Source organism: Botryllus schlosseri, chromosome 15 (assembly GCF_051294905.1).
Source record: "Botryllus schlosseri isolate E-star chromosome 15, Bs_hap1, whole genome shotgun sequence".
Taxonomy (NCBI): domain Eukaryota; kingdom Metazoa; phylum Chordata; class Ascidiacea; order Stolidobranchia; family Styelidae; genus Botryllus; species Botryllus schlosseri.
The window spans coordinates 16437790-16454269 of NC_137250.1; the positions used below are offsets into that span (position 1 = coordinate 16437790).

The following is a 16480-nucleotide window of genomic DNA, read 5'->3' on the forward strand; positions in this document are numbered from 1 at the left end:
CATTCTAATGTGGATATTGGGTACCCGCCCCCAGTATTTCAATTTGAGGAAAGGAAAGGCCATTACCGCACCTCGACGCACCACGGCATGTGAAATTTCGACCATGAGACTCCGCGAAGTGTGCTGCCAAATACATCGGCGGCTAGAAAACCATTGCCGAGAACGACCACCTCATGTTGGCGGAGACCTCCAATATCGATTTATATGACCATTGTCCATGTTCAATGATCATATAGGCGCCTAAATAGCCGGTGCCGAATAGTCTTGTCCTGGTAATCTGACATCCACAGTACATATGCCAACCGCAGAGGGAAATGATGCAACCCGTGAAGAAATGTAAATAACATGGAATCGTGTGCTTCTCGCAAAAGAGGTTTTCTTTTAGTGTAGTCCGGTACGCTTAGGCCAGTGCTTTTCAGCCTTTTTGAGTACCATACGCGTTTTTTTGCAAAATAAATTTCATTCGCACAAACCAACCGAAAATTGTTATACAAAAAGAAGACAAAGATACCTGACATTTTGTTCAAATGTGCAACAAATAGGCAACCAGCTTAGGCCCCAACGTTTCTAGTTAACATGACAACTCTTTTCCCTCGTTTTGATTTCAACTATAGTGAACTAAAACCCTTCTCGACCAAATAAGTTGCTGGATTTTATACAAGAGCGTCTACTAGTGGTTGGATGGCCCGGTCTTTATAAGAACCATCCAGTACTCCTATCCAAAATAGAGCGTGTTTCACTGCGTGAAAATGCTTTCTGATAGAAATCGTTCTAAGAGATGACACAGAGGCTGCAATTCGTCGAAAGGGTGAAAAACCCACATGTTTGTGTTGAGGCCTACCTAGGCTTACCATATTTTGGAAATCTAAAAGGGGGACACTTTTTCAGAAATTTACGACTTGCAAAACCGGAGAAGAATTCTCATAAACCGGTGAATTTTTCCCACTTTGTGATCGGTTGACTAAAAAAAGGTCATCTTTCCGCTCAGATCTCAAAATACCGTTTTTCTCTCCATATTGCCAAGTGGATGACTATATCACTCGCAATTTGCTCTAAATCTGACCTAAGTTTTCAAAAAAGAGGACGTATGGTAAGCCTATACCCTACGGCCTTAAAAAGCGGGACGTTTGGCTGACTGGTCGGGACGCCGGGACAAGACGTTAAAAAGCGGGACTGTCCCGCCTAAAACGGGACGTATGGTAAGCCTAGGCCTACCTGATGGCTTGGAAAATAAGCTCCAAAGTTATCCAGAAGAGTAGACCGTATGATACGTTGCTACAATTTGTCTGTTTTTATTTTCAAGTTACCATTTCCTGTCTCGCGAGTAAATGAAAAGGGCAAAGCGAGTCGCGATACCGTGTGTTCGCCTCTTGAGCTCAATCGAACTTCAAAGTTCATAACAGTTCAATAACCTTAAAACAGCTTTTTAAATCACGAAGAAATCTGAGTTTTAGTGGCATCTCGAGACCCGAGCGTCACACATGAAACAGAATGCCTTTTTAATAGTATAATTGTAGCCTATACTGTAATTTTACGGACATGTATGACATAAAAAACGCGCACACGCTAATTGTACCCAATCCAACACAGCTCTACGAAACAAGTCTAAGGCACGCTACTTCAAATTGGGGTGAATTAAATTACTCTGCGCGTCGCATTTGCACTACTGTCTACTCAGATTATGCGGTGCCGACTACCGACCCTTTCGACGACGCAGCATATTCATATCGAAAGTTTTGGCCAACCAGAGAAGGTCGTTTTTGGCCAAGGTTAGCTGGTACCGTATTTTATCAGTGGTATTATGGTTATTTGAATTATCTCACGTCAGAAAAAGTAACAATTATATATTAATAGTTATTTCGGCACTTCTTCGATGGCAGTCAGAGATCGAAAAGTGTTCACCATGATCACCAATAAATGTTTTCCATGAACACGAACAAAAATTTATAAACGTCAAAATAAATTGTTTTTTTTTGTGCCTTTGGAGCAGTGGTTCCCAAACTTTTTCGGCGTGAGGGCCAAATTCAGAATTTCAAAGTACGGTCGGGGCCGCACGAATACTACGGCTACGAAACGGACCCAAACAGTCATCGTGGCTATTTCGGAGTATTTTTATTGCCCTGACGAGATTTCAAAACTGTACACTGTTTACCGCTACCTATCTGCTGCATTGGGTGTCCGTTGAGTGAATCAGTTTTCATGACCTAAACGCGCGAAGCGCGAGAAATTTTTTTGATTTCATGACTGAATCAGTCAATATGATCGGGAATTGCATGTATTGCTATCAATTTTCATCCTGTCTCTGTTCACGTAAACTGATTTACCGGTAGAGCTGAGTGAGGTGTGTTTGAAAAGGTATTGGCCCCCTCAATAGTATAATAAAACATGTCCGGAGACAGGAATGGCAGGAATGTAACAGCACTTCGTCAGGACCCCAAGCTCCAATAGGGGGATAAACTGAACCCGCATCACGTTGTTCGTTTTTCCACGAAATTAGAGTTGTACAGGTTAGTGAGACAGCGCGAAGCGCGAATATTTCGATGATTCATGATAAAATCGTTGAATAAGATCGGGAATTGCATGGTTGTCCTCTTTGCCCACGTAATCAGATTTACCGGTAGAGCTGAGTGAGAAAAGTGTCTTTGAAACTGCAGACTCCGTAAAATTAAACATCTTCGGGCGGGCGGGCGGACCCCTAGGTATGACTTCTTTACTTACATGATGTTATTTCGTGACCTCCTGTCTGCTATATCAAAAAATGTAGAATTGCCCACACCTACTAAACTGAAAGATCACACGATTTAAGATTGGTATTTATTCACTAGCAATTAAACCTGTATGTATTTTGTATATATACCGAATTTTCTGATATTTCAAAGTTTTTGGTCAGCATAAAAAGAGTCCTTTACGGCAAGGCTTTCTCGCTGCCGATCGTTCTGACACACTTATTGGAGTCACATGTTACATGGCCTAAAACTTTATATGTCTGGGTGCGTTGTGGTGCGGTCATGACCAACGCTGATATGCCCATTTCTATAAATCTTGCGTATTTTTTTGGGGGGGGGGGTGGAGAGTACCCAATACTCAAGATATGTGCTGAATTGAAATCGCGTAATGCGCGAAAATTTTTTGAAAAAGTTGCATAGATTTTCAAAAAAATACTCTATAATTTATGCTAACTCACGACATAATTTTGTGCCCCCTTCGAGCTCGCCCCCCTCAATTTGGGGGTTTAGGGTGCGACAGCCCTGACGGCCCTGACTATAGGACTACTAATTATGCTGCTTTTAGCCGGCTAAGCAGTATGCATTTCGGCGTATTCAACCGCGAGTCACGTGTTGCACATCTAGTTATCTTAGGGTTAGGCTACCATACGTCATCTTTAAAGATGATTTATTGTGCTATTTTTCGTTTTTTCTTTAAAGTGTCCTCGTAGGACGCCCAAATATCTTCTTTTATTGTGATTTTGTCTTCTTTTTTGAGAATTTTGGTTACATATAAGGGCAAATTCGACTAATATACATCAAGTCGGCACAACCATTTTTTTCAGGATTTTCCTACGGTTTTGAAAGTTATCAATGCCTATATTTATATCTATAGCTACTGCCCGCTCAAGTGGAAAGTTTGGGCAGATTGCATCGAAACAGCAATGACATAACGTTAGCAATCTATACTCACAACTAGCCTATAATTCTATAATTAAAAACTACTGAGGCCTAGCCAAGCAAGAGTGTTTTATAAATATAAATTTTATTTTTTGTCATAAATCGATTTCCTAAATTACTTTGGGGGCCGCAAGAAGGCTATCTGGGGGCCGCATGCGGCCCTCGGGGCCGCACTTGGGAATCACTGCTTTGGAGAGACGGATATTAGGTTGGGGTGGGTGGTATTAGGGTGGGGGAAAGGGAGATTGGAAGTGGGTTAGGGTCAAAGTTGGGGTTGGGTATCCCAAGATTAGGGAAGGGGGATATTAGGGTTGCGGGAGGGGGGATATTAGGGTTGTGGGAGGGAGTATATTAGGGTTGCGGGAGGGGGATATTAGGGTAGCGGGAGGGGGATATTAGGGTTGAGGGAGGGGGATACTAGGGTTGGGGGAGGCGGGATATCAGGATTGCGAAAGGAGGGATATTAGGGTTGGGGTTAGGGGGGTATTATGGTTGTGGGAGGGGGTATAAGGGCTGGGGTTAGGGGGATATTAGGGCTGTGGGTGAGGGTTAGGGGAATGGGAGATTGGAGGTGGGTTAAACCCCGGTTAGGGGTAATCTAACCCCAATATTGAACCTAACACACCTCCAACACCCCGAACCTAATATCCCCCCTTCCCCAACCCTAATCTTGGGATACCCAACCCCACCTCCAATCTCCCTCTCCCCTAATCCTAATATCCCCTACCCTAACCCTAATATCCTCCCTCCCGCAACCCGTATATCCCCCTCCTGCAACCCAAATATCCCCCCTCCCACAACCCTAACATCTCCCTCCCGCAACCCTAATATCCCCCTAACCCCAACACTAATATCCCTCCTTCCGCAATCCTGATATCCCCCTAACCCCAACCCTAATATCCCCCTTCCACAACCCTAATATCGCCGTCCCGCTACCCTAATATCCCCCTTCCGCAACCCTAATACCCCCCTCCCACAACCCTAATATCCCCCTAACCCCAACCCTAATATCCCCCTCCCACCCTAATACTCCGGCCATGTTATTTTGGCATATGCCAAAACTGCCAAAAACAACTTATTTTTGGCATTTTTCGATTTTTATTTTTGGCAGTTTTGGCATCTGGCTCCTGAAATGCCAAAAATAACACGACCTGCTAATACTCCAACCCTAATCTTGGGATACCCTAAACCCAACTTTGACCCTAACCCTCTCTAAACGCAAAAACAATATATTTTGACGTTTATAAATTTTTGTTCGTGTTCATGGAAAACATTCATTGGTGATCATGGTGAACACTTTTCGATCTCTGACTGCCATCGAAGAAGTGCCGTTATTTCTTTATGATTTTCATCCACTTTCATTCGGATTTCATCCGCACCATTCGCACTGCAATTTTTCTCATTCGCACAAGTGGGTACAATCCCACAGGTTGAAAAGCACTGGTTTAGGTGATTCCAAAATCCTTTGATTAGGCAGAGGTGGTCAAAGTAGTCAAGAAAGCTACTCAAGTAGAAGTAGTGACGAAAAAATCTACTCAAGTACAAGTAGAAGTACTTCTTTCATAAGGAACCTAAAACTAGTCGAAGTAGAAGTAGAATTGACTGACTTTAACTCTACTAATGTAAGTAAGTAGTTTGGAAAACGATCGTAATTCGTTTGCATGGACTGTCAAAAGCTGCAAATTGACGTATGCGGAAGGTGTAGAAAGCTTGATTCATATTGATGCATCCCAGGAGGTGTCAATTTTTGACAGAATAAGCAGTCGTCCATTTCCTTTGGATGTAAATGATAGTATAGATATGGAATGCACTGCTATTTCTTTGTTTACTCCAACACCCCGTTTTAGAGAATATCATGGCATGGCGCCCTCCCCCGTATTCTAATGTCCCTAGTTCAGTCGAAGAGCAATACGGAGAAGTTGTGTCGGATACGGCTTTAACATATTGCGCGATTAGTATGCGTTAATTAAAATTATGGCAAATCGTACAAATGCCATATAGTATATAGCTTTATTTTCGGAAAGTGTAAGACTTGCTTTTATACTTCAACATGTATGTTTTTTAGACAATAGAACTGAAACTATGATTAGAACTCAACGTATAATACTCCTAATTGAAAGAAAAATAAAAACACTACTTCTAAAAGCGGAAAATAGATTTCATGTCCACTGTTCAGAAAGTTTCAACGGTGGTCTGCTAAAACAGGTCTAACGTTGAAAAAAGTCAGTCCACTTTTCCAGATTAGGGCACGTCATGGGCTGCTAGGTAAAATAGGTTATTGCTAAAGTGCGAAACGATAGTTTCAAACGTAATGGGAGGCCACACTTACTGTGATGAAATATTTTGTATAGGTGACAATGCGGTGTGAACGGAACCACACAGCCCGGTGTCTAAATTATATTCAGCGATACTTTCGTTAAAACACAATTCTCACATCATATCTACTGTGCGCGAAGCGCAACGAAAATTCTGGGTATTACATGACTTTTATGAAAATTAAATGTTTGGACTACGTGAAAACAGCCCTGAAATTCCTTAGGCTATCTTTCTTATGGGAGGATTAATCTACTTCTACTTGACAAACTGAAAATAGCGAAAAGTAAGTAATTAGTTCACAAAATATTACGAAGTAGAAGTAGCGTAAAAAAGATCTACTCGAGTAAGAACCAGAAGTAGAGGAAAACTACTTGAGTACTTCGAAAAAGTAGAAGTAATTCGTTACTGACCACCTCTATATAGGAGTCGATAGTTCACGAAATAACAACATGCAGCAAACAACGATCAGGTGAAAGACGGATACAAGGTTAACGGATGAAAAGAGCAAGGAAAAAAGTAAGATACCAGAAAGATCAAGTTCGAACATTGCAGTTACATCGGACATTAGTCCGAGGTGGATGTTGTATTGAGATACCCTTCATGTTTGCTTCGTCATCCTCCCATCTGTTTATTACATCGCATTGTGTATTGGTGTATCGCATCGTAGCGCGGGGCGAACCCCGACTGTATCAGGAAAACAATGAATCGGGTTCCAATCCGGCCCAAAAATGAAAAAAATGTGGTCGTATATCCACTCCGGCTTCGATCCACACCTCGATCTATAGTGCGGATGTATCGAAAAATTCTGGTCCGACTCCGATCCTGTTTCTTGAATTCGCTGGTCCGGATCCGGTCCGACTCCTAGGTCGGATTCTTGAAATGATCCCTATCCGGTCCGATATATAGTAATAATCATCTACGAGTACTTATTTCTAGTAAACTTTAAAAACAGTAGATTATATGGTGCGGGTTCATGCTATAAATTGAATGTGACAACAACAACAACAACAAAAACATGACAATAAAACTTCAAAGTTTTGAGTTGAACAGAGGTTCATATTGCCGGCTACTCGCGCGTAATTGGTATAGTTACAACAGCCATGCTCCTCAGAATAGCCTCAAGAACGATTCTGACCATATCAAAAAAGTGTGATCCGGGTCCGATTCGACTCCGGCCGCATCCGAAAAAATATGAATCTGGCTCCAATCCTGATCCTGCCAAAAATGTGTGTCTTTAGCGGATGAAAACAATATTAGAGAGACACTGATTATGATTATTATTATTGATATGGCATTGTGATAATATAGATTACTAACACCGTGCCGTCGTGCACAGTATTAGCCAGAATAAACAAGTTCCTTCACTTCGCCAGATAGGAGTTTAGTGTCCGATAACGGTTGTCAGTTACATGTATAGGTAGTAGACAAACAAACAATCACGCTCAAAATCATGAATCTGAGCAACAAATTCACTTCAATATAAACATTCCTTATCATACAGTCTCAGCGCACTCGCGCCGAGACGTTATATAGAGAGGAAAACGGTGGATTGGTAAATTCTACGAAGTAACCGTAGAGTGTCGACTAGTGTAAGATACGATAGTCAGGTGGATGGAAATTGGGACATTGGCGTCGGTTTCATTGGGAAGTAATTATTCTAGTTCAGGGGTGGGCAACTTCTCCGGTCGGCGGGCCTGATATGGGAAAAGGAAGTAGGCTGCTGGACGCGCCAGATTACACAATCGATACATTATTCGTGTATTTATCCACCTATATAAGGAATAAGTCGTATTTAATGTAAACTTCAAGGTTAAAGCATAGGGATCAAAAGCAGTACTTGATGAATTTATGAACCTAACGTACTGCAATAGCCGTTGAAGTCAATCACGACATCTGTGGTCGATCAAAGTTGTCAACAAGTTCTTTTTCCTCCTGGTGCATGTCGGATGTAGAAAACCTTAGTAAAGACTGCACGTGAACATCAGTTATATTGGAACGCAGCTTTGTTTTGGTAATGTCCATGGTCGAAAATGCTTGCTCGAAAATGTATATGTAGACCGGAACAGAACAAGCAGTTTCATGACCATCTTTCTCGCGTTTGCAAACTTGGATTCCTTCTGCGACGCATAAAATTTGTCAACACTATCAGATTAGAATTTCACTTCCATGGTAGAAACTCTCTGTTGGCCGCTCAAAGTCCGTCGCGGAGCGGATCCGGCTCGCAGGCCGTATGTTGCCCGCCCCTGTTCCAATCCTTTATTACAGCTGATTTAATGAGTGTTAATGCAATTTATGAAGCTAACAAAGAAAAAGTGATATTATCGTATAGTTCGGATTGAATTCGTTGCATATAGTGAAACAAGTCGATATAAATAAATAGTAGTTTTGTAAGAAGAATGAATATGGATAGCAACTAGGTAGTGTCTTCGAACACTGGTACTTTAACGTGCGCAGATAAGCAACGATCATTAAATTTTTGCAGCCATGGTTCTCTCCCTTTATGGATATTAGGGATTACAGAGTATCAAGAATCCGTTTTCAGTTATATACTCGACAAACCTAGTTTATACCACATTCTGAACAATATGGATATAATTATGGAGTTTGCCGCCGTCGGGCTCTTATCGTTTGCACTTCTATTTAATATCATATCGGTGGCGACGCCTGGATGGCTATACTTTCCGCCAGAGGCAGCCCCTGTAGAATTTCCTCAAGGATTCGCTTTGGGTTTATTCGACGGAATCTACGGCGACACCAGCACTACAAGTGAGTAAATATGTTACTAGCTACATGTAGTTCCGTAATTGAATATTTGAGTAAGAGGTTACATATGTTGTTTGGAATTTCATACGAAGTTCTGGACTCAACTATAATGTAGTGTGTTGGTACTGCCCGATTAATGACAAGCAATTATGAAAATATGGAATCCATGACCTGCAAACTACAAATGTATTCTAATGTTCATGGTCATTCATTTCCTTAGCTGCGATGTAAATTTCGTCAATATAGTTTTATGTTAATTTGTTTTATATGAAACCTTTTGCGTTCTTTATATCAAAATGAACCAAAATCGTACATCATCAGAACCTTGTGGATCACCGGATAAATTATTAAAAACTACTTCAAGTATAAGTAGAATTTGCTGCATTCGTAAAGTGTAAAGTGAGTAAGTAGTTTTGAAGAACAATCATAAATACGCTCTCATGTGCCGCCAAAGCTTGGGAACTGACGTATGTGGACGGTGAAGAGATCGGGCTTTGTGTTGCTTCATTCCATGCAGGTAATATATAATGTCAAGAGGGGCAGTTATTCTCAACCTGCGTACCGCGGCACACTAGCGTGCCAATTGGACTGTTCAGGGGTGCCGCGAACAAATGTACTAAACTAAGTCGACAGATAACAAATATTAAGGAATCCAAATATTAAGTGTGGCATAATCGGTGATTCTATTATCAATCGCTCAAGATACACGCAGTGGCGTAGCAGCCACTTGGCGGTTATGGCTCTGCGCCATAGGCGACAGGCTGAGGGGCGGCAAAATGTGGGGTGATGACCATTTTTTGTTCTTTTAGTCAACAATACAGAAGTACTGAAAAACGTGGGTTGATACTATTTTAAAATTTGGGCGGCATTTTCAACGAAAGCCATAGGCGGCAGACTATGCTCCTACACCAATGAATACGCGGTATAGAATGCGATGCAATGAACAGATAGGGGAGATGTGGTACCGATGGATCACTGGGACCGAAAATACTTTGAAAATTCTCTATGATAATTCCATGATTACACTCCGTGAACTTTTCTACAATTGCATGCTGGCAACATCTTTCCTCACATACAAAAAAATTCGACGTGCGCGAACTATGGGGTCTCTCACAGATGTTTTTTGTTTTGGGGGGTGTAAACTAAATTTAGATCGACATATACATTTTTCTTTGTAACCTTCAACACGAACAAACCAGCAATCATTCTTATTGTGAAGTCTAGGGCTTGTATCAGGCTATATAATGGAACCTATTATTTTTTTCAGTTCTTTCCTTGAGTGGAATTTTTTTCGATTCATGTACAAAATTAGTAGGGAGGGGACCGATGATACAACAGCCAAATCAAGCAAAATAATCAAGCATACTAATCATGAAACAAATGAAACTTGACTACGTACAGAAAATCTTTATGTAATAATTGAATATGATGTTTTATCGCTATAACGAGGTCTTTGGAAGTCACATTGTCGATTTTTGGGCAATATGTATGTACCCTCAAATTTATAAGTCCGAGCCTAAATCGAAACGTGATTTTATGACAACATTTGAGTCAATATTTAATCTATTTTTTGACGGTTGCGACCGAAAATTCTTCTTTCGCTTGCTGTAGCTTAGATTATAATACTGAGCAAGAAAAGTTGTCACATCTGAGTTTTTTAGGGTATATGTGTCATAGGTCCCCGGGTCGTGTGCTATTGGACCCACCGGGTGGGGACCGATGACACGTTCGAGCAACAAATTTTAAACGTCCATAAATATTTTTGGAAAAGACGGATATTCATGTATATGTGCGCGATAGGTAGAGATGGTATCAAAGTGCTGAGCCAGCAAAAGATCTGCTGTTTTCGGCTGAACATTTTGGGGCCAGCGAACATTTTCCAATTTTTGATCCATCGGTACCACATCTCCCCTACAATGATGTCGAAACAACCAGTCACGATCTCTCAATCTAGCATCCCCGTCAGCCTAATGTCAGGGCTCGATCATCCTCGCTTCCTTGCTCATTTAATCCTCTTCCTTGTTAATACCCTGTGAGCACAGCGACGTAGGGGAGGAGAATCTCAGATACTCTCCGCCGTCAATGCTGGTGATACGCTAATTCGCCCACATATGGTAGCATTTGGTGATAACTATAAACAAGGTCATCACTGGAGCAATTGGGTCGTGATGTTGAGGTGTGACCGTAGTCACCCCATCTTAACCGTATGTTAAACAGTGACATGACGCAAGTTGATGACATTTTTCCAAATTTTCGACATCTATGGTCAATCTTTACCATACCGATATTATACGCTGATTTCTTAGATGCCAACTTATAACACGGCCTACTTTCGCTCGAAACCGTTTGTAAGACGCTGCTTATACAGATCGGAGGGCGAGGAGGAGCCTCGATAAACCTCCAACACAGTGATTCCCAACCGCGGCCCCCCGCTAGCCTTCTTGCGGCCCCAACAAAATATTTAGAAATCGATTTACGATATAAAATAAAATTTGTATTTACAAAATACTCTTGCTTGGCTTGGAGTCTGGAGTTTTTAATTAGGATTGCAGGAAAGTTGTGAGTAGACTGCTAACGTTACGTCACTGCTGTCTCGATATAATGTGCCCTAACATTCCAGTTGAACGAACAGTAGCTATTATACGGATAGATGTACAACACGTGACTGACGGTTGAATACGCAGAGATGCGTACTGCTCAGCCGGCTAAAAGCAGCATAATTGGTAGTCCTATAGCTCGCGACCCAAGCGTCCGAATAATTCGATATGTCCGGTCTTTATCGAAAGCTAGTGCAGCACTGATTCCAAAAATACGAATTGAAATCTCGCCAGGGCAACAACACTACTCCAAAATAGCCGCCGAAGGTCGATCGTTCTGAACAATGGGAGCGCGGCAGCACAATGACCATAACAATGACTAATGGCGTCGAGTGATTGTGTGGAGCAAGGCCAATTTTCATATTTTGATGACTATTTTGGGTTCGCTTCATTGCCTTGGCCATATTTAAATTTAAATTTTCTGAATCAGTGCAACACTTGCTTTCGATTGAAACCAGACATATTAGACATATTAAATTTGGACACTCGGATTACCAGTTATATAGGACAACCAATTATGCTGCTTTTACCGGGCTCAGCAGTCGGCAGCAGCTGTCCAGTTCTCCTCGATTTTACTCTATTTTGTGAACTTTTTATTGATCTAAAGCAATCAGAAATTCTTTAAAGCTGCAATAGGTTATTCAGTCATTCGGTCAAGTGGGTACGTGTTTTGATGCTTTATAATAGGGTTACCATATTTTGCGAATCTAAAAAGAGGACACTTTTTTAAAAATTTCAGACTTGAAAAAGTGGTGGAAAATTCTGAGAAAATGATAAATTTTCCCCACTTCGTGGTCGGTTGACTACAAAAAAAGGTCAAGTTTCTGGATCAGCTCCCGAAATACCCGCCGGAGCGTTCTACTTCAGTGATGATTTACTGTATCTCAGTCGATTTTGCTCTATATTTAACCAAAATTCTCAAAAAAGAGGACAAAATCTTTAAAAAAAAGACATTTGGGCGTCCTCCGAGGACACTAAAAAGACGACAAATCCTCTTAAAAGAGAACGTATGGTAACCCTACTCTATAATCTTTGCTATACTTAATGAGTGTCTTGGTGTGGCTCCAACCATACTCTGAAATTCTAAATTTGACCCTGACACCGAAAAAGGTTGGGAACCACTGCTCCAACACTTAACAAGGGATTCTAGACTCACGGCCCATTTGTTTTGTAGCGGTGCAATGTACCACTACGCACTCGCCACTCAGGGCACTCAAAGTGACATGGTCTGCCGCGAACTATTTTCCCCTGTGAAAGGGTACTGCGAGATCGAAAAGGTTGAGTACCACTGGGCTACGGATTCGATCTCATTATGTGATAAAAATTACCGCTTTTCCATAGAACACTAGTTCTATACTTATTTTCATCCTAGTGCCCTCTTTCAGAAAATATGACGGTTTGCATCGTATACTAAATTGACGTTTCACGCGATATGATCGTATAATTCCAAACGTTTTGCTGAGCTCTGTGTTGACAGAGACTTTCATGGAAACAGATTGGTGACTCCATGCATATTAAATGTGCGAGGGATAACGAACAGATTGGACTATCCGCAATAACAGGCCCCAAATGTCTCCATTTCGGTCTATCTCACTCAATCTCTCTCTCACCCTCTCTTTCTCTCTTATTGGAAAAACATATACTGTAGTGTAGTACTTCTACTTGACAAAATGTCAATAGGTAAAAGTAAGTACCTAGATCACAAAATATGACGTAGTAGTACAAGTAGAAATCACGGAAAATGGGATTTGAGTAAGCACTGCAGGTAGAAAAAATTACTTGATTAGTTGGAAAAAGTAGATCTGCTTCGTTACTCACCACATCTGGCTAGCACTACTATAGATACCGATAACCGATGCTCATGTTTAAGGGGCGCTGAAATCCAGAGATGATGTGCTCTCAAATTAAAGTTGGAAGTGTGAAAAAAAATTTGGCATTCGCCATTTTCCTCAGAAAGCCACGGTATTCGAAGTGCAGCTATAATATTTTCACGAAAATTACCATTGCAATTCGACTATCTCTGTGGTTTCAAAGTCACGTTACGCCTCGTTGCCTTTAACCCCTTATAAAATTACTGTCACGCATTTCTTCACTGCTTCACTGCTACATTTTCTCTACAATGTTTATTCAACGATAAGGTTATGAGTTCAAATACAATGCTTTTTTAATAGTTTCTCGTGGAACTGCGGAAAGGACGGCATTTGCCTTCGACGTGTTAGCTGAATTTACATTGATGTTTGCTATTGCATTCTACATCATGACGCGAACGGGTAGATCACAATATCCGGGAATGCTCGAAATAGGAAAGGTTTTTCTCCCATTCGTAGCAGGTATATGATACTCATTATTCCACTATCTGTAAGCGCATTTTCACCACATTCCTTTTCTCCAGCTTTGTTTATCATGATTGGTATGTCAGTGTATACTGCACTGCAATCACACGGAAAGGTAAAATATGGTGGATCGTGGGGGTACAGTTACGCGTTCGGATGGATGTCATTTTGTTTCTCTTTGCTCGGCGGTACGGTAGCGGCATACAGACAGTTTATCCTCAGAAGAAACGAGAATTGAACTCTGAGAGGACAGCTCCAGCCTGAGCAAGAATGTAATTTTATTGAAATCCATATTAGGATATTTATAGTGGCGATAGTGACCTTATTGAAAATGAAATTGGTATGTCAAACTAAGACGGAATAGGCACAATAGCGGAGAGTCAATCGTCCTTCTCGGGGTGTAATTCTGGTGGATCAATATGCTTATTTCTATTGCGTTCAGAAAAATAAATAAGTTATGTACCTGCAAGTAGCTTCTGAAAATTCTGGTCTTCAGCTGTGTATTTGAATTAACTCAGACAAAAAGTATTGGCTCGTTACACAGTCGTAAATATGAGAACGGTTATATGATATTGATAAAATCCTGGTCCTGTTCCGATGACCATCAATCTGGATCTGTACTCACCGTTCGCAATATATCCGTTAGATGTCAGTATTCGGAAACATTTATTACGAGAGCCAGGCCTACGCAATACTCATACGCCAACTTTACGAAAAATTAAAGATCGCAGTCTATGCGTTTTTGCTCGCTTTTGAGCATCAAATTATAGGAGTCTAAGTCTGGAGGCCTCGGAGTCAAAGTCCTAAATTCCAGTTGAAGTAATTCCTGGCTAATCGATTCTATATGTTTGAAATATTGTCCTTTTTAGTTTAGAATCATTTCAAATCTTGTGAACTGCGATGAAACCACGTGTTGCTGCCTGTTTTGTGACTGTATGTTTGTAATTGGTATTTTAGCCAGCTAACCCTGCTATCACGCGTTTTGCATCTCTTGATTAGAGTTCGCGTTAGTATGGGCGTTGTGTGTGTGTATGTGTGTATGTGTGTGTGTGTGAGTGTGTTTGTGTGTGTGTGTGTGTGTGTGTGTGTGTGTGTGTGTGTGTGTGTATGTGTGTGTGTGTATGTTAGTGTGCGTGTGCGTGTGCGTGTGCGTGTGCGTGTGCGTGTGCGTGTGCGTGTGCGTGTGCGTGTGCGTGTGCGTGTGCGTGTGCGTGTGCGTGTGCGTGTGCGTGTGCGTGTGCGTGTGCGTGTGTGTGTGTGTGTGTGTGTGTGTGTGTGTGTGTGTGAGTGTGTGAGTGTGTGAGTGTGTGAGTGTGTGAGTGTGTGAGTGTGTGAGTGTGTGAGTGTGTGAGTGTGTTTGCAGTTACTCATATTATCATATTATACCGACTGATATTATATGAATGACACACAGTCGCCCGCTCTTTGTTTCCTTGTTGGTCTGGTAGCACACTGCTGCAAATGAAGATACCACTCAAGTTAAGCGTGAATGTACCTTTTGTGATTTGGTCATACGCTTATATTTTGGCCGTAGCAACGGCTGTTACCATCGCCGAGCTTTTTTTTATATTTAACGTGTCCCTGTCCTCGCATCTCACCTTTGATATCACACTGCTGATACCGCCACACGTCATGGTGACACCTAGGGAAGTGAGAGAACTCATGTTGCAAATCTCCGAAATACCAGTGCCATACTCCTAAAGAACGCAGTAAATCGATTGTGCATATAACAGTTCGATATGATGCTCCATTTTGATGGAGCTCGTGGAGTTCCCAGAATCCAACGTCAATATCTGTGTCTGCCGTCAACCATGACGCACATTCCTTGATAAAAATATTTTCACCTCATCAATTTTTCTGTTGGGTCAAAATTTATTAAAACTGTAGTCTTAGAAGCCCCGATATTTCGTCACAAAACAAAGCACAGGTTTGTGTATACTGCGTGCAGATTTACGAAATATCGATTAATCACCACATGAACTAAACGTTATCGTCAATGACGTCAAGTGCTTAACAGAAGCATTGAATGTTGCTGAATCGAGGTGGTAGGCTACACATATGAATATAAAATATGTTTAACACCGGAATTTCAATCAATCAGTCATTTTATTAAAATTTTCATCAGCTCAAAACACCACAAGATTACGATATAATGAAAAGATAATATCGAGGTAACAAGGAAATTAGTGATGAGGTCTACCTGTAGCGTAAATATAGAGATGATGAGGTGCGCAAACTAGGTGCTATCATTGATATTCAAATCACGGGATGAAAGTGCAGTAACTGAAGCACTGCCTACGTAATGTCTGTCACGTAAGCTTACAGAAACCTCTCGACCGAAGTTGCTAACATTTGACTTAAACATTCCCGCTGCATGCTCCACAGCGCTGCTGACGCAATCCCTGTTTCATTGCATGTTACCGCAGCCCATGTCACCCAACTGATCACAGTAATACCAACTACAAACACACTGTTGTTGTGGTCTCCAAGACCTCCGGGATGGTAGTACCGCGACATGAAAGGCCTGGTGAAGATTGTGTAAACAAGCTTAGAAAAATGATCCGAATTCTATGCATTATTATTGATCCTGCGGACGAATCTATTGTTCACAGGTTTAAGACAATACAATACAATGAAATGATCTAAGCAGATCTGTTTTCACGACATTGACTATAAATTGTGAGCGACATTGGTACAAGGAAGAACATCCAAATTAGATCGGCATTATGGCTAGCCAGTCTGTTTTGAGACGCTACAGGTATGCGTAATTCTAACTGACAAGCTTGTATATGAGCGGAAGCGGGTC

General features: G+C 41.4%; 1 protein-coding gene across 1 annotated transcript; it reads left to right on the plus strand.

Moving 5' to 3' along the window:
• Positions 1-8462: 8462 nt before the first annotated feature.
• On the plus strand, positions 8463-14143 carry LOC145458042 (uncharacterized). Its single transcript, XM_080336351.1, has 3 exons — positions 8463-8747; positions 13513-13671; positions 13734-14143. Exons 1-3 carry the CDS (start codon positions 8567-8569, stop codon positions 13910-13912), a joined length of 519 nt encoding a protein of 172 aa, XP_080192477.1. The 5' UTR covers positions 8463-8566; the 3' UTR covers positions 13913-14143.
• Positions 14144-16480: the final 2337 nt, after the last annotated feature.

What these genes read in the sequence shown, in the direction of transcription:
- LOC145458042 (XM_080336351.1), top strand. Translation starts at nt 8,567, where the DNA reads ATGGATATAATTATGGAGTTTGCCGCCGTCGGGCTCTTATCGTTTGCA. An exon ending in CGGCGACACCAGCACTACAA is followed by an intron (nt 8,748 to 13,512) that starts GTGAGTAAATAT and finishes CTTTTTTAATAG; the next exon opens with TTTCTCGTGGAACTGCGGAA. An exon ending in TTTTCTCCCATTCGTAGCAG is followed by an intron (nt 13,672 to 13,733) that starts GTATATGATACT and finishes CCTTTTCTCCAG; the next exon opens with CTTTGTTTATCATGATTGGT.